Genomic DNA, 25,971 nt, shown 5'->3' with positions numbered 1-25,971 from the left:
TCTGCCTAATATCATAATCTTGAGCTAAATCTTCAGGGGTCCTAAGTGCTTAAGATACTTTACTGGGCATTCAAAGCTTGTGGAAGAGAGCAGGGGGGGATCAAGGATACAAGTTCTGGTTATAATGCTGGGTACCCAAATTTGGATATAAATACTTTAAAAATCTATCCTCAGTGCCTCAGATCACCTTCAACACAATGGCTATGAAAGATGCTGTTACAGGTATATTAACAAGTATCTGGCAATGCAGTTACCATCAACTTCTTTTTCAATCAGGTCCATTCTGCTGGTGACTTCATTCTGTACATTCTCTATATGGGTAAGGAGATTTAGCTGCCATTGAAGATGTGTGTCCACTTGTTCTTCTGAGCCTTTTCTTTCATTACAAACAAACACAGTGTTTCCTTCAGCAGAATTCTTCTCCATAGGAGCAACAGAAAGAAAAAAATTGCCATTTAAGAGGGTTTTCTTTGTTTTGTTTACTTTTAATTTCTGGTGTTCATTCAACACTTGAGTCACATGATAAACTGTGCCGGTTCAGAGCTGTGCTTCTGTCAACTTGACAAGTATACTCAAAAACTACCAGGGCACGTCAATAGACTAAACCAAACAAAAATGCAAATTCCATACAAATGGAAATTGCATACACAGCACTGGGGGAGTGAGGGAAGAGGTAAAGTTTACCAGCTCAAGCACTTTGTTTAATGCAGTAAAATAGACTGCATTTCCGTGCCCTTTTTTATAAATCGTAACTTGTATCATGAAGTGCTGAACTGCATCATCAGTCCACCATCACCAAAAATGTGCAAAACCCTAAGGTTTGTTTCAAGTTCAGTCAGAGAATGAAGAAAAACTCCCTAAAATGCAGTAATATCCAAGACGTCAAAAGTCGCTATTTGCACAAATAACAGTTTAAGACAAAAGCCTGCTCTTCTTACTGTCACTATGGTCCCATGTAACTTTCAAGCACAAGTCTGGAATAGAATTGAACATGTTTGGGGATCATTACAAGGGCAGTAAGATACAGTTACACAAGCGTATCTGAGGAAGGTTAACTTCCTTGAAATAATTGGTGTCTTTATAGCAAGTCATAGATAATACATGAGTTCCTCATCCTCCAGCATTTCATGTTTCAGCTAATGGAAATGACCGAAGAAAGTATACCAGTTTTAAGCAGTTAAAATGTTAAATGTCTCCGTTAATTAGCAGGATTCACGGTTTCCATTTTATACCCACTATGACTTCATAACTGATGAAGTTCTTTCACTATTGATAATTCTGCTTTAGGAATTAGAATGCTGGATACATGTGCTCACACAATCTCAGTTCACGGCAAATGCTAGAACAAAGAGTGAATTCTCTTGATGACGTGCTCAGCTAATTTTTTTCCATGCTACATAATAACAGACTGAACAACTTTTTTTTTCTTGAATTATCTCTTCCTCAAGTCAAGAATGGGAAAACCAAGAAAAGAGGGGAAGAAGAAAATAGGGAGTGACAAATTTTAAGTACTTATTAAGCAAAAAACCCACAACCACCCCAAAACAAAAACAAACAAACAAAAAAACACCTGAACCAAAACTCTTTCTTTTTAAGGCTTAATAATAAATTAAAATGACAAATCAAACTTGGACTGACCTGCTGGCAGCTTTATGAGCAAGTCCTGGAGGACAAGTATTGTAAGTACACACAATATTCATATTTATCAAAGATAGATTTTAAGAGTCATAAAAGCCTCTAAACTCCCAAACCTTTCAGATAAAATCTTTCATCTCTCAAGATATCAGTTTTACCTCCACAGCGTTTTCACTATTCAAAACTGTTATTAATCTTATAAAGGATATTTCCAAGAAGAAGAAATGCCTTATATCTTACAATTTTCAGACCCTCTGTAAAACCACAAGAGAGGAACACCATATTTCCTGTGCTGTATGAGGACCCAAGTCCATAATTCTAAACCCAAGATCATCATTAGGTGAAACTTTTAGATGCTCACTGCAATAAATTAGAGAAAATCTTAAAGCTAAATAACTTCATATATGATTAGCATAACCAAAGATTTTTGTTTTCTCCATATTTATTCAAATGGCTAGTACATGATTCTCGGGGGGGCAAAAAGCCTAAGATCAAACAGGTCCTCCTCTAAGCTAAGAGATCGACATAGGCAATCGGGGAGCAGTGGCAGGGGTAAGAAGAGAAGCAGAGTACACAATCCAGCTTGTGAAGAATAAATGGAAGGTCCAGATGGGGAAGGCTCATGCTTGCAGAAGCAAGTACAAGGAAACTAAATACAATTTTAAGGATGATGCATATTCCAAAAAGGGACCTGATAACAGTCCATCTGAACAATGTTTGTAAGGGAAAAGAAGATATGTAACAGAATGCACATTAGGATAAGATGAAACAGTATGGAAAAATCAGAATATCCAAGCCTCTGCAAGATACTAGAAGGGAAGGAGAATGCAAAGCCTCAACCAAAACTTTGACAAGGAGAGGTGAAGGTGGCACCTTACAGAGAAGTCAGTTCATGTAAAAACGGCACTTGTGTGTCAGTGTCATCATGGTTTTAAGGTAAGTACAAACAGGTTAGTGGCCAAACCAAGGAGAGCTTTCCTCTGCGTATTAGGTCTAGACAGAAAGCCTTATTTCGGGTATCAAGGCTGACTACTGACAGGGTGAACAAAGGTGTCCCAAAGGAAAGAGTACTCTGACACTGCCCCAGACAGACCTCTTTCTGATTTAAAACAGAGAGCGCACCTAGCTTTTTAGATATATGCTTTAGTCTCTGTAGGAAATATTAGTTTTGTTTCACTGCTCGTATATATTTTCTTTTAATTCTGAATGTATTTATATTAATTAAAATGACAATTTAAGCTACAGTTGGAAGCATACGTCACATGTCTGCACGTCTCCTTACTATACAAACTGAATATAATCATGCGATTTGGCAGTTACTTTAACTAGAATGAGCCAAAGTTTCCCATTGAGGCTATATAGCTTACATGTCACACTGTTAAACTAAAATTAGAAGAAAAAAAGACGTATCTTACTCATTTCTTCCACACCAGAAACTGTATTTCAAAAGGGGGATGAGTTGGGCGATATATTCTCACACAGTTGGTATTGTAGAAAACAGAAACGTTTGTTTCACTTTGTTTTTTGCTCAAAGAGAGCTCATCTCTAAAACCAGACTAACAAGTTTCAGACCTTTTCCACAAAGTAATGGATTCAAACCATTAATGCAAAAATGAGAGATGTTTAAATAGGCAAATATAATCCTGACTAAAAACCTGTGAAACATTTATATTAGAAAAAATATGCAATATAAAAGACTCAAAAGAAGTTGCAGGAAGTGAAATTAGTTGGTCAATAAATCATTACTTGTGGACAGAATTCTAGATAATGTTGCTATTAAAAGAAGAGTACAATACAATAATAAACACTGTTACAAATCTCAGTTCAACAAACAACAAGCAGCATTCCCACATGTACAAAACAGAATTGAGAGAAAGAAGGAAACTTGTCCCATTTTCCTCCCCTCGCAAACAAATATGTACTTTCTGTTTCAAGACCTGCATTTTAAGCATAGGATTCCCGCCCCCCCGTCAACACTGGACTGAGCATACACAGTTTTAGCATGGGCAATACTTTAACTATACTTGGAATTTCATTCACCAGCTGAAATCTGTATCCTTCACCTTGCAACTACCTCTGTGATCCAACTTTGCTTCTAGTGATTTCTGCTGACTTACTTGACAGAATATGTCAACTCATAACATTTACAAGACTGAATGTTTTTCCAGCTAAGAAATTTTGAGATGAAGAATGATATTTACCTGTTCATTCATGCCATCATCTTTAAAAGAGTATTGTAAACAGTTTTTATTCTCTGTGTGAAATTCCTGATCTTCCTCAAAACTACTTGTATCTTCATCATCTGAGCTCATAGGGCCAGTGACTGCTTTGCAGTCTTGCCCAAAACTCTGTGGTTTTTGGTAACTGTGCTCACTTGTGATGTATGTTTCTTCCATCTTCTGAGGTATACTGGGTGGCTCTTTATGGTTTTGACTGTGACACGTCCTTTCAGTTGGATTACCAGCATCTGGCAAAGTCACTATTTTTTTCTCTATCCCAATAGTTACTTGTTCTTGTTCTTTTCGCATCCCTGAATAAGCCCAGAGACGAAGGTCTGGGTGATGCTTATTCCTGCAATGAAGGGGAAGAAAAAGAGCAAGTTACAGACACCGCCACTTACAGCACTGAACTATTCAGCATACACTTCTGCTAGACCACAGCTACTGATAAGCACCAGTACCAAACATGTAAGCATTCCTAGGTCACTTAATTTAGAAAAATCCAGAATGGCCCTTTAACACAAAACTGACTATTAAAAAAACCCAACAATAATCACTGCCAATAATCCCAAGATACCAGATCCACTCAGGTGCTGAACACCTAACTCCCACTGAAGCTGCAGGTATTCCACACCTTGTATTTGAATTATTTAAACTATTCTACAAGAAAGAACTTTAATGTGAGAGAATAATACACATGGAATAATGGTAGTCTCCAATACCTAGATATATAAAAACTGAGAATAAACCCTGGACTGATACTCACTTTAATATCCCAATCTTCAACTGCAGTCCATGCAATACTTCAGTTACACCGTATACATCTGCCAGTAGGTGATGCGTTGACACAATCTTTTTGGCATTAAGATGAGAGTAGTTTTCTTTCAAAAATGATAATCCACACATGTGTCCATTGTTTAGCCAGTCTTTATCATAAAGATATTTGGCACTCCACCTCTGACCTGGGGTAAGAAATAAACAAATTGAGGGCCATCTAAAGCCACAGCAGAATTGTATTTAAAACTAGAATGCTATAATTATATGCTGTACTCTCCTAAATGTCTCCTAAAATCCATGAAAGAATGACTCAAGATCTTGCTATTAATATATTAAAATTTAGTTTTCATGGATTAACAGGAAACTCTTAACACTTATTAAAACAAAAATAAACCTGATATCTCAAGGCCTCTCATTTGAAATTAAAATCTAATTAGCTTTGCAATCAAAGTACAGGATATTAAGAACTGTGCTATTATCAATCTAACTGTAAAAAAATGTTTGAATTGGCATTTTATTTATGTAACTACTGCAGCTTACCTTAAAAAGAAAAAAAACAAAAAAAAAATCTAAATTACCAAGAGACACGTTAGAGAGTGGATCTTACATGGACATATTCAAAACACCTAGTTTGTTTCTAAAAGACAAATATTTTGCTTCAATATTGAAGTCAATACCTATTTATTAGAAGGCAGGAGAAGGCTTCATGAACAGTAGACATTTCAGAGTTATCTGACAGCAGAGTTCTTACACTCTCCTTTGAGGTGCCTTTTAAGAGACACTACTAGACAGGATATTGATGTGAGTGGGCCTTTGCTCTCCCATGCTATGGTAACAACTACAGTCTTAACCCAACAGGCATGAAGGAGTATTTAGCTAATGCTTCTATAGAAACTTAAAAATTATTTAAAAAAAATAATCAAAAAAACAAAACTAGAAATCTATAATGCTAATTATTCCAGTACTATTGTTTACAGTGAGGAACCCAGACAAACAGGCTGACCGCAATATCTTACACTCAATTTCATATCAGACTATCATCATATACAGAACAAAGAATGGGTTGATGGAAGCCCTTCATACCTTTCAGGAGAATACCCTGTCTATCTCCTTTCTGCCCATTATCCCAATACACTTTAAAATACTGACATTGTGAATGACCTTTTTCTCCTGACATAGAAAGAAAAGAAGTAATGGTTAGGAAGGGAGAGAAGATAAAAATTAGGGACACAGTCTCTGCATAGCAGGGGATATCTAAGTACCTAGTATAGCACAGGAAAAGAACACAAGACAAATTAGTTGGTTTTAATATGAAAAAGCTTGACTGCTCAAAGAGTACACCACACAGAACTATCAAACAAGACACTATAGCATCAATTTAGATTAAGATTGAGGCAGATGGAAAGAGTCACATCTTTCCAGCTCTCTTTTCCTAAATTTTCTTCTCCAAACTAACTAATAAAAACTGTGCTATTTCATACCCCTGCCAACAGTTTTCAGATTTTGTTTCTTAAATTCAGAATGAAAGTAAATTTGGGCACGCAATCTCATTCCCCTTTTGAAAGAACTGGACTGCTGGATACTTCCCCAGAAGAGATGTTATATGTGTTTGTACCAATTGTCATGAACAATACTAAGAAGTTTGTTCCAAATCGCATAGGTTTTTTTCCAAATAACTGCTAAGAAAAATGGATTTATGGACGTAATCATTTTTTAAATCACAATCTTACTAAACAAACGCATGCCATTTGAAAGTAAATGGACTCTTCCTAATTCTTACCATTTCAAACTTATCCTAACAATCTCAAGTTCATGATACGTCATTTGTGCACTACTGTTTACCATAGGAAGTGCTAGATTTTTTCATATTTTACATATTCAGTTCCACACCTTTATTTACAACTCTGGAAAAATGCAAACATCATAAAATTGCAATTAAAATGAAATGACATCCACAGCATATTTGAGGGTACTGTAGTAATGAGCCCTTTTTCTTTAAAAAAGCTCCCAATATTTAAATGAACAGATGTGATTCAAAATATAGGCAAAACAGACCGCTGTACAAGAATGATTTGTTTGGAAAGGCTTTTCAGATTACACTGACATGAAAAAGCGCTAAGGTATTGGGGGAATTAAGTTTCAACAACTAAAATGAGGGTAATTAAGATCACTACTAAGATTTAGCATAGTTGAACAAGACATTACTTACAGGAAACTAAGTGTCTGCTCAGAGCCAAACTTAGAATCGCTTGCCCCAAAGAAGTGTAACACAACACAAAACAGACAAAGCTTTAACAATTTAAGCAACACATAACATCTCTGCTCAACAACCCCAAGCAGACAGCTGCAGATAAAGGTGGTTCACCCATACCTGGTGGATCTCTGCAGATATAACAGATGTACTGCTCTGGAATGCTGTCCTCCAACAGTCCCATGCATACACTGTGCTGCCAGCACAAGCACTCTTCACACTGACATCAGAAAAACACAAAAGCAAAAACTAAAACTGAGATAAGTAGATTCAAAACGTCAGAAGCTATTTCTTGTATCGTTAAAATGCAGAGAACAGCAGTTTAACTTAAATAGCTGGTTTGAGTAATATTATTATAGTTGGGCAATTTGTGTTTGGGTAGGCAAAGACACCAAGCTAAAAAAGAGGTCTAGTTCTGAAAGTTACCTCAACCACAAATTCCAGACTGGAAAAAAAAAAAAGTGAAGATGTAATATTTAATAATATTTTATTACAACATTCAGTATTTTAGCACCTAAATATTTAGAACTGAAACGTAAGACAGGAGTATAATATTACAGTAAAGTAGAAAGATAATGTAATACATTACAGCATAACAGTGAAAAGTAGAAAACTCTTCAGTTTAATTATTTATATTTACAAAGCATCTCTCCAGTGCGCTAGAAAGATGTGTTTTTAATATCGCACCAATGGAAAATCTAAAAGAAAAAGAAAATGAAGAGAAAATGAAAGAGGAGAAACAAGAGAATAGGAGAGCAAAATAGAAGTGGTAAGACATGAGGGCCTAGGAAGAGCAAGCTGGTTGCTCTCAGTGAGACAAGGCATGTGGAGGAAAAAACCAGGCTGTCACTGGACTCCAGCAACAGGCAGGAAACTACCACTCAAACATACATTTCCTTTTCTCAACTCATCGTTTGCCTGTGTTCTAAATATACGCTGTTTTACTGCTGAAAGTCTCTCCTCTTCGCTTTGACATGCTTTTGAGCATGCATCTATTCAAAACACTGAAGTCACCTTTCCTCTTGTCATACTGCTATGGCTACAATTTTCTCTCCTCTCTCCAAAGATTTCTATACCAGTCCCTTTTTCCCACAGTATTACCATAGCTGAACTCCTGCTTAATTCCTTTAACAAAACACTGCTTTTCAGCATGTTCCCAGGGACAGTTTTTGGGTCCTTCCTTTTCAGGTCTTCCTGTCATTTACAAAAGATTAAGTCCACTAACACAAGACAGCCACACTTGCTTCCTTCAAATCTCAACTAAAAAGGTTCCATATTTTCAACAGAAACTGTACCACCTTAACAGTTGAATACAAACCTGGTTTTTGAGTGGGGAAAAAAAAACCATAGGAAGTTCATGGCTTTGTTAAAGTTTATCACAACTTTCTTCCTCACTGTTGCTGGCATCTGATCTAATTGCGATATTATTATGAATTCCCAGAGATAAAGACTTTAAATTAGCATTACTAGATGGGAAATGCTCCCCTCACTGGAGTACAGATAGATAAGCAGCAGGAGTTGCAATCTGTCAGCACCTAAATGCTGTGCAGACACCATATACTCTTCTTCCCTTTTTTAAGTACCAAGTAAGATTTAAATTCTTAGTAGTTTCTAAAACAAGCTAGTGATACCTAGTTTGAGAAGTGCTATTCTATAGATGAAGCAAGCACATCACACACCCCCCGCAGTTACTGACAACATTAATGCCTGTATAGCAGAGGTCTCGCATACAGCTGGGGTACATCTACAGTGAGCAGAATGGTTTCTACAACTGGTACTGCAAACCACAAGGGCTAAACCAGAAGGGCTCGTATAATCAGGATGGTCTGTGGACAGAAGCAATCATTTGTGTGCAGGAAAGGATACTTCATTCCAAATTATAAACTGGCTATAAAGAAAAAAGTTAACTTCCCTTACAAACCTGTTCTACATATCAAACTGTTAGAGAAACCCCATCCTAGAGTAACAGTTCTGCATATACCAAATAGAGCCATGCCAAGGGCAGAACATAGAAATATTTTGTTATTGTTTGCTTTATTTACCACGCTATGTAATGTTGGTCTCCCACACATCAAAAGGGCACTTTCACAAGCAAGACATTCACATGTAAAAACATATATTCCCCCCCCCAATTTCTTTACCTGAATCATAAAGCCATTTTCTTCATCCAGTTCACAAATGCATCTAACAATTTCATTGAGAGCATCATCTTCATCCTGAGACTCCTCAAAGTTAGTTGAATCAAAATCCTGATTGTATTCATCACCACTAAGTAACAAACTCTCTGTAGAGGAATCATCCAAGAACTCCACATCTGAAAGGTCTAGTAAAAATAAATACATGTGAAATTGTGTGTGCAGACAGACAATACCTTACAGAAATATAGGGTATTAGGGCAGTTAAAAATCTTAACCTGCGTATAGGAAAAAAAATAAAGCACTCTCAAAGACACTGCTGAAATATGAGATTTCTTTATGAAATCTGCAAAATGCCTTTAATGTGATCTCCTCAGAATCAGAGTAGCGACACTTAACCAAAGGAAGTACAATGCAGAACAGCTTGGGGAGTGTAAACATTTGGATTTAAATAGATGAAGTATAAATCAGTCACCATATTTATAGCTACATTCCCAAACATAAACCAAGGCATTTCCTTCAAAATTATCTTTCTTAAAGAATTAAACAAACAAACTTTAAGTTGCTGTCAGCCAACGTACTTTCTCCACTAAGGTCAACAGACAAGATAGCTCTTGGATACTGGTATGATGTATTCTTCTCTGAGAACATGCTGCGCAAAGTCAGAGAGCTCCCCGAAGACCTTGTTAATGGAGAGGAGCACCTGTCCAAGAACTCAACAGAACTATCTTCATAATCTGAATAATCTAAAAAGAAAATAAGTTGCTGTTACAGAAGTAAAGTTTATGACTAATGCCAAAGAAAAAAAAATAGCATTTAAGTATACTACAATATGAAGTTCAGAAGTAAAGAATATCAACACTGAGGTAATAGGATGATGAAACTGTAAATATGAAATGGCAAAAGCTCTTCATAAAGATATTTTATAAAAAAAAAATTCCAGTAACAAACATAACAAAGTTTAATAGCCAAGACAAGCATTACCCATTTAACCACTTCCTCCCCCCATCCCGGAATATATAGAGACGAAAGTTTTCCTAGAACGTTACACAGTCATCTTTTTCCACAATTCATCCTGTACCATCTGCCATCCTTGAGATGCTGCTGACAGCCGTTTGCCTTAGGTCTGTTCGTAGCAGTACCAACATCGCTACCTAGAAGTACCTGCAGACAGTCCTGTGATAAAAAGCAATGAAAGCTTGTCTCTATACCTGCAGGTGAGCACAGGGAGCCCAGAGAAAACCATCAACCATCCTAGGATGTTTTCACGCCCATCCCAGAAGCCATCATCCATTGATGAGCCAGTGGCTCCCGGGACGGGCCTAGAAGCATCCCAAAAGGAGATGCTCTCAGAAGCCCAGAGAAGCATGATGAGCGGGCAAACAACAACCACACCCTGCCCAGGCTGCTCCCAGCAGCACCATCATCCCCACCATCCAGGCCTGAAACCCAACGCAACATGCAGCCAGCGGCGTTCCCCAGGGGTCAGTGCTGGCTCCAGTCCTGCCCAGCTTACTCACCAGTGACCTGGAGGAAGGGACAGAGGCACCCTCAGCAGGTTTGCTGGTGATACAAAACTGGGAGGAGCGGTCGGTACCCCAGGAGGCTGCGCCGCCATTCTGCGAGACCTGGCCAGGCTGGACAGTTGGGCAGAGAGGAACCCAGTGAAGTTCAACACAGGCCAGTGTAGGGTCCTGCCCCTGGGGAGGGACAGCCCCGCGCACCAGTACAGCCTGGGGTGACCTGCTGGGGGGCAGCTCTGCAGAGAGGGACCTGGGAGTGCTGGGGGGCAGCAGGTTGCCCATGGGCCAGCAGTGTGCCCGTGGGGCCAAGAAGGCCAGTGGGACCCTGGGGTGCATGGGGATGAACATGGCCAGCAGGCTGAGGGAGGTGATTCTGCCCCTCTGCTCTGCCCTGGTGAGGCCGCATCTGGAGTGCTGTGCCCAGTGCTGGGCTCCCCAGTTCAAGAGAGACAGGGAGCTACTGGAGAGGGTCCAGCAGTGGGCTGCAAAGATGAGGTGACCGGAGCATCTCCCTTCTGAGGAAAGGCTGAGAGAGCTGGGCCTGTTTAGCCTGGAGAAGAGAAGACAGAGGGGGGAACCTATCAACATCTACAAAAGGGCATGTGTTCAGAGACTGGGACCAGGCTCTTTCCAGTGGTGCCCAGCAATAGGACAAGGGGCAACGGCCACAAACTGCAGCATATGAAGTTCCATCTGACTATGAGGAAGAACTTCTTTATCTTGAGGGTGACAAAGCCCTGGCACAGGCTGCCCAGAGAGGCTGTGGGGTCTCCTTCTCTGGAGACATTCGAAACCTGCCAGGATGCAATTCCGTGCAACCTGCTCTAGTGAACCTGCTTTAGCAGTGGGGTTGAACTAGACTATCTCTAGGTCTCTTCCAACCCTGACCATTCTGTGATTCTGTGTTACCCAGAGCAGCTCTTTGGGTCACCTTTTGGACTAAGGGCAGCTGCAGCCCAGGAGTGGGGCACACTGTGGGATGTAGGAGAAAATAATTTTGGGATTGCAGAAGACTTATGGAATGTTCAGGGAAGGAACAAAAGGTAGGGAAAATGGATGGACCTAAGTGATTTGGGGAGCAACAAGCATGGAGAGAACAGGAATAAGGGGATAAGAAGGGCTAGCTGTGCATAAATAGTTTGCTGGTCAGTATACTTGTCGGGCCATGCCCTGCGTCTGATCAGCACAGTTTATCCTATCTGTGCTGGCAGAGGTGGTGGAGTCTCCCTCCTTGGAGATACTTAAGAGTTGTCTGGACCCAGTCCTGGGCAATCAGCTCTAGGTAGCCCTGCTTGGGCAGCGGGATTGGACCAGAGTACCTCCAGAGGTCCCTTCCAACCTCACCCATTCTGTGATTCTTACTGAAACCCATCTCTAACTCTTACCCAGGTGAGAGGCACTCTATTCAGTGTGCAGGTGTTTACGTGGGGGTCTGAGTCCCAGGAAATGGAGTTATACCACAGGTCAAAGGGCCCATGTGCCTGTGGTGACAGCACATGGAATGACTGGAGTGACTGAAGTGCCAGCCACCTTGCAAGGGATCTCTGGTCACAGAGGCCTGTAAGTGCTTGCTGCAGCACCTGGAGCCAGCGCAGGTGTCAGATTGTTAGCAGAGATCCAGCCAGGCCAGCTGGTGAGCAGTTGTGGTAGCCTGGAGCAAGGGGGGAGCGGGTCTGCAAGGGCCAGCTCTGGGTGTGGGTCCCTCTCTAAGTGGGGCTATGGAAACCTGGGGAGTCCTGGCCATCTCTGGGAGCATACCCACGAGTGAGATGGTCTGTACTGCAGTGGGGCTGTGGCCCCAAGGGCTCATACGTCCATGTACGGACTGAGATCCAGAGGCGGGTGCTGGGCAAACAGTGTCTGAGCCTAGCTGCTGCAGGGATACACACTGTACATACGTATAAAGACCCGTATATTCTCACTAGTAGACCCTCCTTCCTGCTCAGCCAAAGAAGGGAGCAGGATGAGGCTGTCAGAGCACAAACACCAGCACAGACAGCACTGTGCACTTCTGCCTGCTGGTAATACAGGAGAATTGACATTTATATCGATACCAGCATGATATATTTTCCTCCAACATATACTACTTGCAACAGTGTCAAGGAATGTATTTGCAAGTCTATCCTTAATCATAGTGACTGGTGAGACTGTCCCAGGCGGGTTGGAAGGGATCTTAAAAGTCATTGAGTTCCCACCCCCTGCCACGGGCAGGGACACCCCCCACCAGACCAAGTTGCTCCCAGCCCCGTCCAGCCTGGCCTTGAGCCCTGCCAGGGATGGGGCACCCACAGCTTCCATGGGCAGCCTGGTCTAGTGCCTCAGCACCGAAGTGATTCATAGTGAAGAATTTCTTCCTAACATCTAATCTAAAACTACACTCTTTCAGTTTAAAACTGTCACCCCTCATCCCACCACTACACTCCCCAATAGTCCCTCCCCACCCTTCCTGTATGCCCCGTTTAAGTACTAGAAGGCTGCTGTAAGGTCTTCCCAGAGCCTCTTTTCTAGGCTGAACAGCCTGTCCTCACACAGAAGGTGTTCCAGCCCCTGATCATCTTTGTGGCCCTCCTCTGGACCCACCTGAGCAGGTCCATGTCTTTATGTGGGTCAAATGGTAATTAAGAGTAGCTATCCATTTACTCCTTTTAAAACTTATTACTCTGAATATGAGTAATCAGATTTCCACACTCATCCTTCTGTAGGAAGCATTCCCCCTACCACCTTTATCAACAGTTTTCTTGCAGTGGGTTCCACAATATGCTTTTCTCCTAAATACTTTCCATAAAGCCACTGTTCCTATTTACTTTCTCCTTCTGTCAAAAAGACTTATCTACCATATTTTCTAAGTATATTCACTGTAAGGGAGTCAACTCAATGAGTAGTTGAGTTGATTACTTCATGTTGTATTGCTGTCAACCTCACTGTAATGGAACAGTATAATTAACAGAAATTACCTACCTTCTGTGTTATATGGATTTTATATCAACAGTCAATCATGCATATATGCCCAGAGTACACAAAAAAAAGTATGTTTTGCTGGGGTTTTTTGTTTGTTTTAAAGCCTTGCACAAAACTTATCTGCTCTCTGTTCTTCCCCAAGATGCCTCAATTTGATTCCAAAGGAACGGATCATACCTCACACCCTTTCATTTCTGCCATGCCCTGAGTAGGGTGAGCTAGTCCTGGAGAAAGAGAAAACAGCTTCTTTTGACAGATCTTTTTTCAATGGGCTTTTTCAGGGTCAGACACCAAAGTCAGAATCTGACGAAGCATTTTTCTTCTTTCCTCCCAGTTAAAAAAAAATAAAAAATTCAGGCAGAATACCTCTGGATTACTAGAAACAGATTTTCACAAGATGAATTTGCAAAGAATAAAAAGCTCAACTTTTACATCTGGATTTCAGATTTTTATTTGTCAGGGCATTGGGAGTTATATCATTTTCTCCTAATATTTACAAGCATTGGATATAACCCCTAGAAGTTAGAACTTAATCATGGTACCTCTGCCAAGCTTCTGTTTCAAGACAAGCTGGCAAAAAGACCAAAGCAATAAAAGGAATTGGGGGGGGGGGGGGGGGCGGGGAAAAAAAAAAACCAACAAAAAAACAAATGAAAAAAACAACCCACAACAAACCACCTTATGACCTCAACAAGATAAAACCAAAAAACAGTACCGGGTGCAAGAACACAGCTCTGATGTTAATTTGCAAGAGATACTCTGTTTAAATCACTGAAAAGTGAACAAGGTTTTCAGAACCCATTGCATGTAGGAGCTGTATGAAACCAGAGAACCAAGTGCAGACCAGACAGCCCAAAGCCTTAGACTCTCTGCTCTCAAGCAAGTGCTTCACGAAATACCCAAGTATCACAGGCTCAGGTAAGAGCCACCAGTCTGACCAACTCCTCCCAAACCTTCTAAATTGTGCACTACAGCTTTTTCTGATGATTCTTCTAAATTCTAGAATTTAGCACCAAGTATGACACATAACTTCTCTATTTACCTCTTTTTTTTGTAAATACATGAAACAGAAGGCTCAGGGATATACTATACCAATGTTTCGCCATTACAAAATAAACATTTCTAGTTCTGACCTTATTTAAAATCTGTAGCTTGTTACCTATTAAAACTTGCTCTGCTCAAAAGATCTTTTTTCAAATACTTCAAATCACTGTTTTGCTTATTTCTATGCAAGTTCTTTTTCAGACACTTTTACAACAACACTCAAGTGTCATATATTCAAAGGATAGAAGAGCTATAAATATCAAACAGCACTGAGAATGCTGCCGGGGATGTTGCTGTACCCAAGGTGATGACACATTACTTTTGAACATCTTCCTCAAAATGCAACCCATGGAGAGCATTAACTCACTCTGCCATGTTTCATCACAGATGAAGTGGCTAGGACTGCTTAGGGTCTTGTATACTAAGCATTTACCAGTATCTTCTTGCAAATACTTCGAAGTCCTCCCAGAGCAAGTAAAAAACTCTCAATAACTTATAAGTAAAATAAGCATTCAAAGGTTATAGTTAACAATTACATTACTCCAATATAAAGAAGGTGAAGTACATGAAACCTAGGTTGCTGCAGTTCACATTCAAACACTGCATGATTTAGGAGCATTTTCACGTTATAGCACAAATGCTTGACGGGCAAACACATCACTCTAGACATCAACAAGGCATCTTTAAATGTCTGTGGTCAGAAGCTCCTTTTAATGCACAGGGGTTTCCTACATGCTCCTCAAGGAAAAATTTCTAGAAAATTCTTTGATAGGTTTTACATTTTCACCTTCTCACATTTTACGAAATTTTAATCAAATGGTTATGTATTAGGTACAAGTTATTATGACTGATATCTACTAAAGTACACTCTCAAAGCACATGAAAGTAAACTCAATCTGATAGGCATAGAAAGGACAGCCTATGTTCTCATTTTTAAGTTTCTGAATACTTAAAGATGTTTTCAAAAAAATAATAATAATACCAGCAGCAAGACAAAAATAAGTAGCATTATTTTAAGTCTGGAAACACTTTCTGAAGCAGGCATAGTACACAAAAAAATTTCAGTCTTTGGCAAGAAGAAGAGACAGAATGAGTCTGCATCTGCCCATGCTGTTATTTTTATTACCATAATGCTGCAACTAAAATTGCACTGTGCAAGAAAAGGTAAACAAAGGAGCCTGTACTGTGATTTCATGGGAGATTAAAACAGAAAAAGCATGTGGAAAAGGGGAAGAAACACAAAGAAACAGTAAAACTGTACTGTTTGTTTATAATAAGATTACTATCCTGCTGACCAAACAAACCAACCCAAATACTGTCCAGTTTTTCCACAGAAATCATGCTAAGAAGCGTTATAGAAGGGATGGCGCTAAAGCTTTAACACACACTTACAGGAGTACTTCTCCAACAAGAAGAAATAAGCACAAAGTGGTTTGAAAGGGTTGTTTTGTTAAAATGCACAAGCTACCTAGAGCCTCATATCTAAAGAACAAATTATTTTTGTCCCTCTAGGGAATGAAAATAACAGAACAAAAAGGTGAGTGATACAATCAAAGAATCAGAATAGGGAAATAAGATGGTATCACCACCTGTCAAGACAACAGACTTTGTTTCAACAGAGACGCCAAACACAGCTGTTAAAGGTTAACTGCTAAGGAGGGGCTGCATTTTATAGAGTAAACCACTGAAACTGAGCAACAGTCATGATACTAGAATAATTTTAATGTCCAAGCAAAATAGGTAGGACGTGTATACAGAGCTTCAAATGAAGAATTTGAAGAGATGAGAAGAGCAAGCATATCTTCTGAGGTAAGAAAAAACATCTAAGTCTATCAAGAAAAGGCAAGTTATAAACACTGAAAAGACGTCATAGACCTAAGTGTCCTTTCAATATTTAAGGCCAAAACTTTTTTTTGACAGTTATTTAATTTGACATTCATATTATTTAGAAACAAATCTTAGTATCTAATGCCAGAAATACAGTGGTTTTACTTTTCCTTTTTTTTTTTTTAAATAAGCAAGTTGAACTTACCATGCTGTTTAGATTTCTTCTTTTTTTTCTTCTTCTTTTTCTGTTTCGATTTATGATCTTTCTCTTTTTTCTCTTTTCTCTCCTTTTCCTTTTCTTTCTTTTTACCTGAAATAAAAATTAATAATTTTAAAACAGCAGTACCATTCCAAATTGCTTGCTTAATCTGGCTTAACCTAAACGTGACATTCAAAATCAAGTATTCCAGTTGCCTAGTCAAATCAAAATGAACCAGTCATTTCACTTGATATCTTGGGCATGTCTCTTATTAATTGCCAGTAGAATGACTCAAAGTAATCTCTCTCAAAAATTAACATTTTACCATTTTGCGTATTTCCAAACGAGATAGTGTAGCAGAAGATACAGCAAAGCACGCACAACAAGTGGTGTTATTGAAAGAGCTTATAACATCTATTTTACTTATAGTTCAGGATAAAAAGGTTTGGGCAAGAGAAAAAGGTTTCAAAACTGCAACATTTCAAGCTAAAAAGATAAAGCTATCTTAAAAAACATACATTAGGCCTACAGAAAATAATTTGAAAGAAGTTTTAGTATCAAAAACCTGCTGATGCTGTTAGCACTTTCTACTGCACGGCAACGGTTTTCCTTGCAGAAAACTGATTCTGACCAAAATCTCCGATACATTTTTTTATACTACAGTTCTAACTACTGTTGGTATATGCATGAGGACAAGTGCTTTTGTTTCAGAAAAATTCTCCCCAGACAAAATACTGAGTAATCAGCAGTGAGATAAATAATGAGGAAATTGACTTGTTACAGAAATCAAATCCTTAAAGTCAGTGTTTAAGGATTATTTCCTGCACACAGACTGGAGTCTTGTTATCTTCTTGGGGAATACAGAAAAAGAACTCTTACCTCCTGGAAAAATAAGGCAGGATTGCTTATGAATTCTTATCCACTTCTAATATATTTTTTTTTTAAACACAGGATAAAACCAAAGCCCTCTTAAATCATCCAAAGCTCTCTTAAATCATATTTTTGTTCAAGAATTACCACATGTTTTCCTAGGAACACTTAACTGTTTTCTCCTCCCCTGCCAAATCCGTCAGTACAAGGACATAGAGGCACTGTCAGTAATTCAACTAAAAAACGAACAATACCACCTTTTTTTGGTGGGTTGTTTTTTTTTTTTTTTTTTAAAAGGCCTCTAGTAGGCACTTCTGGATTATTCCAAATTATTGCTATGGGCATGTTCATTTTCTTTAATAAAACTACTCTTCTACTACAAAATTGTCATATATATAAGAACTGTTTTTAAGAACTAAACAAACAAAAGAAGTGCAGGTGGGCCCAGGAAATATATTACACTCTTACATTTGCTCTTCAGAGAAATCAAGTGTTAGAGATCTTTTCCTTTTTTCCTAAAAATATTATTGTTCTGTACATACCATATGTTGAAGCACTTTTGTCTTCCAGTTTTCCTTTTCTTTCCATTCTCGCTGCACCTGCAAATTGAAGAAGAATATACGTCATAAGAGCAATTTTTGGCTGATGACCGACTTTCTTATAAAAGTCATTAGACTGTATAAAGTCCTAATGGTACAGAAGAAACATACATATAATAGAATTATTTTTAATGTCACTTTACAATTATTTTTATTGTCTAAATCACTGGGAACAAAAAGTATTGTAGTTTACCAACTTCTGAATGCTTGTCCTTCTCAATCACGTTCTTTAATATTTTCTCCTTCAGACTCTCAAAACATTTCTCCTTTATGGGCACAGAGCACTGTATCTCTGTCCCTTCAGAGCTCACTGATGTGGAAGACCTCTTTTTTTTACTATTCCCTTTGGGTAACTTTAGACTATTGGTTAAAGGCATTTCCAGATGCAAGGCATGTACATGGGACGAGGGTGCTGAAAACAAGAAGACAGATTTACTAGGCATTCCATAAGGACTGCAGCCAGATCACTGGCTGGGTCAGATCACTGAAATCTCAAGTATTGGTAATAATATCATCACATTTAACATAATAATTACTGCATATGAATGCCTAGGTCTTAGTCTTACATACAAGACAATACATGCCACAGAAGGTTGGCTTCCCTGTTATGGAATTTGCACTCAACTTCTCTGTTCATTGTGTGAACAGAGAAACTAAACTCTGGAACATTTTTCGTGGTATGCATAAAATTTACACTTCTGCTAATTGTATTTTTCATTTATTTTAATAATATTTAAATCATTCACTATCTTTCATTTGTGTATTTAATCCACAGTTGAATTACATGCAAAACACTGTGATAATTTGTGTAGAACTCAGCATCATATACTGACAACTCTTACCTTGCACTATTCAGAAAAGTTTATTTAGTGAAATATTTAGTTGTTATTTAATCTTCATCTGATGCAAATTAAGAAATAAAATGGCAAAAACTAAACTCAAATTCTAATTTTCATTGCTCATATTTATAGTGAAATAGGACAATGGAATTTTCAAATAATCAAACCAGAAAAAAGTTATTTATAAAGAACATTATCAAGGTCACTCAAAACCCTCTATTACTGTGTTTGGTAATATTGTGAGAGCTTTAAGCTTCATTTAAATGTAATTAGGAAAGCCTAGTCTTCATCAGACATTGAGGACACTTCAGGACCATGCGGAGGATGCAGCTCTGCAGTGTCATAAGGGGTTCAGGTTTTTCAATGCCAGCTGCAAACACCTGGAGGCACCAGTCATCTTTGGTGCCTCTCACCACATAAGCCCAACAAAAGTATCAGCATGTAACAAGACACTCTTGTGTTACAACAACAAAAAGCCTCAAAAATACCTGCTAGTGATCAAGATACTAAATAAGACAAAATATGAAGCTGATCTGGAATGAGTTTTTGAGCTACCCCTCACCCCCCCCCCTTCTTTTTTTCAATACTCAGTAATAAAACAATAAAAAGCCTTTGAATAAGCAGTGTTAAGATAATTTAGTGAATTCAGTAGTCATAAAAGGATTCTGGGGAAAAGGCAAGAACGTTTCAGAGCTGACTTTGTAAGGCCACCTTCCAGGCTTGGACAGACCAAGCCAATTCTACTACGACACAACATACAAGTTACACAAAGCTTCAGCTCCTGGGCAACGTTCTCAGGAAAACCATCAAGATGCCAGAGAGTGAGAAAGCCGCATGGGCAGCAAGAGCAATAGGAAGTGGTACATCACCTGCCACACCACACAGCACTTCTAAATACCAGATGTTCCCAGCTGCAAGATGGACCGATATCACCACACCACGCAATCCAGCCAGCAGCAGCCGCTCAGTTCAGTGTGCCAGCTTCTAACACAATCTGCATGAGCACAGCTGAAGCCACCTGAGCCTTTCCACTACCTCAAATCAACTACCTCACCTAAGACCATCATCCTTTCAAGACTGATCTACTATCCAGGCTCTCACCTTTGTCTGTATTTCAAGTGGACTTAGCTTGCTGGGATACTGATCATCAACACAAAACACTACCCAAATGACTCTTTTCTTGGGTTTCCTAATTAACATTTGTCTGTGTTACAGGACTGAACTGCTTTGCCATCTGTGGAGCAATGAGTATATTTTAGCACCTCAGTAAAAGAGAAAAGCGACACTTCTCCACATCATTATGCTATCAACATCTTGTCTTGTTTCTAAAAAGAGCACAAAAGGATCACCCAAATGCACGTAACTTGGTTAGGTCACTGCCATTTTGATGAAAAGATGTGAGAATACCCCCTCCAAACAATCTCAAGAGAAATCTAGCCTCAATATTAGATTAATTAGTATTTAAGCTTCATTATTCAGAAGAAAATCCTGACCTCAGACATACAAACGTGCTCCAATGTTGACAGCCACAACACAAACTTCGGTATCAATAATTTTCAACAGAAGCACATCTGGCAAGGTAATCAACCAGTAACTTAACTGTTTGAGAGAACCCTTAAGATTGGCAGAAATCTGCCCTAGTCACACAGATACCCATCTCAGTGACAGAGCTCTCTAGACTGTTTTTCTATAGTAACCTGAAAAAAGAAATTATATTATGCCTGCATACACTGCAGTGTTACTCTTGGCTTTTACTGTTATTAATGAGAAATCATTCTAGATTGAGAATCCTAAATTCTCAAATCCTAAATAAAGTGTTATGGTTTGCAAAGTCTAGTTTTCAGCTATGCCATCACTACACCTTACAAGTAATCACTGAATTAGACAATCACAGTCTGAAGGGCAAGTACCAAATACAGCAAGAAAAATACTAGTTTATAAGAAATTTCCTTTATGGAAATATTACCATCTATTTTATTAACTGTTAGTTTTAAATGCAATTTTATTCCTGTTGAAGAGTCTAGTCAGCCACCTCCCACACAGTGAAACGTGGGAGGTCTGCGATTAACACTCAGCAGACAGAAAGATGCCTAGAGATTAGACTTGATAAACTACTGAATATGTCACTGTTCTAAGATCAATTTTATCACCAGAAGACTTGATTTCAGATTAAAAACAAATACAATACAAGCCACAGCAGTTTCCAGTCTGGTTCATGACATATTTCCAATACTACCTCTCCTGCTCTGCCACGGTAAAGTGACCCAAACCGCCCCTCACGGCAGCACTGGCACAGAACAGGATGCTAGAGTGGCACAGATGGGGTTTTAGTGGCACTGCTTATTTCAGTTCAGCAAATGAAAATAAACTGTACCAATGTGAAGCAACTTATTTTGTTGCGTGATATTCTATTCCATGGATTTCCGTGGTTCAACCTTCCTAATCACAGAAATAGCCTCATCTGCATTAATATACAATTTACATCATAACATGACCAGCGTAATTCATGGTTCTATCATAATTAATTTTCTGTTCTGAATTCCCAGTGCATAGGATGAATTTTACATCTAAATGCACTTTCAATACATATTAAAAATTAATATCAGATCCTGAGCAAAACAATCTCTTTAGGAAGGATAAGGACATGGAAGGTTCTTGCTTGCCTTCAGCTAACTACCCAAGAATCAGCTGGGAACTTCAGGGCAGAGATGTGAACGGCAGACACTCAAATTAGGGACTAAACCTGTCAGTAGATGTTTGGAATAAAACAAACAGCTCCAAAGTAACAAGAGCTTTAGTTCGCTAGAACACAGATATCTCTTAAAAGCAGGGCAAACAGTAACACTGGCAAGAGTTTATTAAAAAGTGACCTGTCTCATTCTCTGAAAATTTTGTACATCATCCATTTCTTGTTCCTGCTTCAGTAAATCTTGCCAACACAATTACGTAAAAGTATGCTTTTTTCTTTTAGTGTAAGTGCATATTCGTCCCATATAGTTAATGTAATGTTGCACTACCAAGCAAAATCATCTAGACTGAACAGAACAGGAAATAATAGCTAATGATAATATTGTTATATTACTACATGTAACAGTATTTTCTTTACCTAAATATTAAAACCCAGACTGTTTGCTGAAATTGTTTGCTCAGTATCTAACAAAATAATACAAATGGAGTAGAGTTACAGAAACCAAGAAAAATGATCGCAGATTTAAAGAAAATTACAACTACAGATAGATCTGAACTGTGAATTTAAATTACTGACTGTGAATTTAAAGTCTATGACAGGCTAAGTGACAAAAAGGTCAGTTATCTACATTTTAAGCAGTCTGACAAATGAAAGCAAGGAGAATTCTTACTTAAGTGTGTACAGTATCAGGTGATCACAAGTAGGACCATACAACAGTACAGGCAAAGCAGTACCTCTGTTCAGTAATTAACTGGTAGTGTACCAGCGTCTACTAACGGGAACAGTACTCCCATGTAGCCTGTGGACTGAAGGAATGGATCACAGTGCTTTGGTGTTGCCTTTACAAAATGAGAAGTTGTTCATTTTGAGCAATGATTTTTGAGAACTATGTGTTAATAGTATGAGTTGCCGTTTGTGCTTCTGCACTTCAGTGCACCTCACCCCTCCCCTATGAAAAACGCCAAATTAGCATCTTTTGAATAAAGAAGTCATTAAAATGCATCATTTTCAACAACATAAAATTATTTTTTCAATTGACTCAGCTGAGAGCCTCCATCAGAAGTCTAAACTTCCAAATCCACAAACTGCATCTTTGGGTCTAAACCAGTACAGTTCTTTTACAAAAGGGCTGGTGATCGTAATAAGCTGTTTCAGGCTAAATACTTCCATTACCTCCATAATTTTTTAAACTATCTACAGTTTTCTACTTCAAAGATTACAAGATAGCAGGTCAAATTTAAGTGCACTTAGCAAATTCCATAGTGTTGTCAAAATCTAGAACACCAGATCTGTCCAAACTGCATCAATAAAAACTAAGCAGCAGAAATATCATAAAAGGATTTAGATTTTAAGTCCTTTCAGACTCAAAAAAGCAGTTACAGAATAGTCTGGATTTTACACCATAGTTCTCAAATGGCAATGTATAGAGTCACAATACACACACTAAAAAACACAATATATGAAATTACACTTAGGCAGGCAGATGGCTCCTGCATAATGCAAATTAACTTTTCTCAATAATTTCAAGCATCTACAAGAATGAGAAAGGAAAGCTTTGGGTGCCTCCCCTCTATATAGTAGCTTACTATTGTTTAAATAGATTAATTAGAAAAGGAGAAGTAGTGATAGAGTGGATTCTATTAATTCTCCTGAAGCATGGGAGAATTCGGTGTAATTATGTGTGCTTAATAACATGACCTGAGAACTGTGCTATTTCAAAAGCAAAAGATGCCTTCTAAAGCAGGGAAAACAGCAGAAGTTTCAGTTAGAAGCTTGAGATGAACACAAAAGATATATGAACTTCACATAACCACAGAATGGTTTGAGTTGGAATGGACCTGAAATATCATCTAAGGATCATCTATAGGACTTAGGTGTCTTCAGTTACAGAGTCCTAGAGATACTACTGACAGAGGCAGCTAGGTCCAAAAACTTTCTATGAGATCTCTGAATTAAAGATATCAAACTATTTAGATCTGTCTTTATGCCCACAAAGCTTACACTGTTCAAGTGGATGCTGGACTGTATACTTCTGAAAACAGAACATTTGGACAAAAAGTCAGTATGAAAGCTCATGACAAGAATTCTGTTGGATAGCATGGAAGAAAACTCTAATACATGAAAATTAGGAACAAAACACAGATCTGTCCAGAAGGAAAAAACCCAGAAGACAAAAATGTAGCTGGCAAATCAGTTCCTTGAGAGCTTGTAACTCTTAAAATTATGTACATCCAAAAAAAGCTCCATTAAGCTTTAAAAACAGTATAAACTATACCCTCTAGCACAGGTTGCAAGTGCTCCCATCTTCTGGACTCAAGTAGTAATACCAGACAATTTTGTCAGGGAATGGCTCCCCCTGACACAAAATGTGTGGAGAGGTCAAGTATTTGTGAGACATAAAGGTGGCTAATAAATGAAACATATTTCTTTAACTAGACTCAACTCTGGCCAAGACCCAGCTCAACAAATCAACAGCTGGAAGTCCACTCATGGATGCTGGGTTTTGAACCAGCTCACTTAGACTCCAAGTCAGTCCTGGGACGGAAGCAGGCAACAAAATAAATACCTGTTAGCATTACCAACTATACATTAAATGATCCGAGAAATATATCAGAAAAGCCAGAAGTTACATTCCTAGTAACTGAAATGAGTTCTAACAAACAAGAAACAGACAGAAGCTGAAGCTGTTACGATCTTGTTCTATGAGTGGGCAAATATGTATCTCCCAAAAGCACTTCTTAGTGGCAGAAGACTTGAAATAAAAGGATTTTTACGTAAGTAATTTTCCAGGAATCTGCTATTCTACTGCTATGCAATGTATCAAACACAAATGAAGACTGTCACATGGTTTCACTTGAGAAATTAAGTAATTTTCAAAAGCTTAAGTGGCAGCTCATTAGAAATTGCTGTAGCACTTTTAACAAACTAGTCTAAGAGGTACCTTTTTTAAGAACAATTATAATCATCTACTTTAATCTATGCAATACTGATCCAAGAATCCTACCTAGCTTTTGCTACAGCAGGTTAAATAGCTATTGTACAACTCAACGAAGCAATCACCTTACAACTTCAGTGGGAGCGTGTGTGGGGAGACACTCAAGAAGGGGCTGTACATAGTAAGCAAATGCTTCACTGACCTACTGAGCACTGCAGCTATTCTATCATCTTAATGAAAAGTTGGTGGTTTCATTATGGTTTTTCTTCCACACAGGACTAAGTACCAGTTGGAGTGTCATAATTATATACTTTAAGGTCATGTTGTCCTCTATTGATCACATTTACCAAAAGCTTCCCCAGAGTACAATAGCTTTATTTTTTCCTCCTCTTACTTTATTGAAGAATTTTCTCATTTAAAAGAAAACAAACAAAAAACCACCACCAACAAAAAAAGGTCTGTGAGAGAAATCTTCTCTGAAAGCCAATGAAAAATGGTATGATACTCACCCCCATAAGAAAAGACTTATTTGTGAAAAAATTATGGACAGTTAACATACACTGAATGAAAACTACCCATCTTTAGGGTGTGCAAACCACTATGTCAACCCTTCCCCAAATCTCTGAATTGCCTCTATCCAAGCGATTTACTCAAACAACAGTAGCCAGTAAACTGTTACTAAGTGAGAGGCAGCACAGAGTTCCAGCACTGGGCTCTGTGCTAACTCTGTGAGGGTGAACCAAGTCTATGTAAGTTTTAGAGGATTTTTCAGAAATAGTTTCAAGTAATGTTTTTGTAGCAAGCAAATGACAGTATTTCCACTGCAAACAGAAGCAAAGGTAGAGGAATGCTGACTGCCCTTGAAAACGGTACCGTTTTGAAGCTGAAGCCACAAGAAAAATGAGTACATCTAGATTTAGTACATATATGTTAGTAACAAGTTCATAAATTATTTTTACAAGTTTTCACAATATAAATATTTTGAAACACTGCTTTTTGTACTCCACACTCTCAGATCCTCCTTAAAGTGTGTTAGAAAAAATGCTAATGCAGCTCAAAGCCAGTGGAAGATGAAGAATATGCAGATGGAAGGACCCCAGGAAAAGCAGCAGGTTTTTGAGTGTGAAGAAAGGATTAAAAAAAAAAAAAAAAAAAAAAAAAAAAAAAAGAGCATCCCCTCTCTTCCTGTGTGACTGAATACATACATGTTTTAACCCTACAACTATAAACCTAACTGGTTGTATACTGAATCTCTTTACCTGACGCTGTTGTAGCTACTCTTCCATCAGTTACTGCTTTGGAAGAAAGATATGTAATCATCTGAATATCTTCCTTGTCTTTACTGGGATATTCATTACGGAAAGTGGATTCTGTGGATAATGGTGCTGTGACTTCCGAACTACGGCTTAAATCAAGAGGGAGACATGGTCCACGCTTCTCAAGTGACATATGAGCAACATCAGGTACTACA

General features: G+C 38.5%; 1 protein-coding gene across 15 annotated transcripts in view; it reads right to left on the bottom strand.

The window, feature by feature from the left end:
- Positions 1–25,971, bottom strand: part of PHF20L1 (PHD finger protein 20 like 1) — a 61,503-nt gene that overhangs the window by 6,312 nt on the left and 29,220 nt on the right. For 4 of the 15 annotated variants that reach the window (XM_055703722.1, XM_055703723.1, XM_055703720.1 and 1 more), the window contains 11 exons: positions 25,760–25,966; positions 18,231–18,449; positions 17,981–18,037; positions 16,575–16,679; positions 9,599–9,763; positions 9,024–9,205; positions 7,003–7,102; positions 5,715–5,801; positions 4,621–4,816; positions 3,837–4,206; positions 255–420 (listed from right to left, as the gene is read on the bottom strand). In XM_055703722.1, the coding sequence (XP_055559697.1) occupies positions 255–420; positions 3,837–4,206; positions 4,621–4,816; positions 5,715–5,801; positions 7,003–7,102; positions 9,024–9,205; positions 9,599–9,763; positions 16,575–16,679; positions 17,981–18,037; positions 18,231–18,449; positions 25,760–25,966 (1,854 nt within the window). The remainder of the gene's footprint in view (positions 1–254; positions 421–3,836; positions 4,207–4,620; positions 4,817–5,714; positions 5,802–7,002; positions 7,103–9,023; positions 9,206–9,598; positions 9,764–16,574; positions 16,680–17,980; positions 18,038–18,230; positions 18,450–25,759; positions 25,967–25,971) is intronic. The other 11 variants (XM_055703731.1, XM_055703734.1, XM_055703730.1 and 8 more) reach the window with 5 other exon arrangements.

The sequence above is a fragment of the Falco cherrug genome, chromosome 3 (assembly GCF_023634085.1).
Source record: "Falco cherrug isolate bFalChe1 chromosome 3, bFalChe1.pri, whole genome shotgun sequence".
NCBI lineage: Eukaryota > Metazoa > Chordata > Aves > Falconiformes > Falconidae > Falco > Falco cherrug.
Note: the sequence above shows the minus strand (reverse complement) of the source record. Positions and strands in the feature narration are given on the sequence as shown.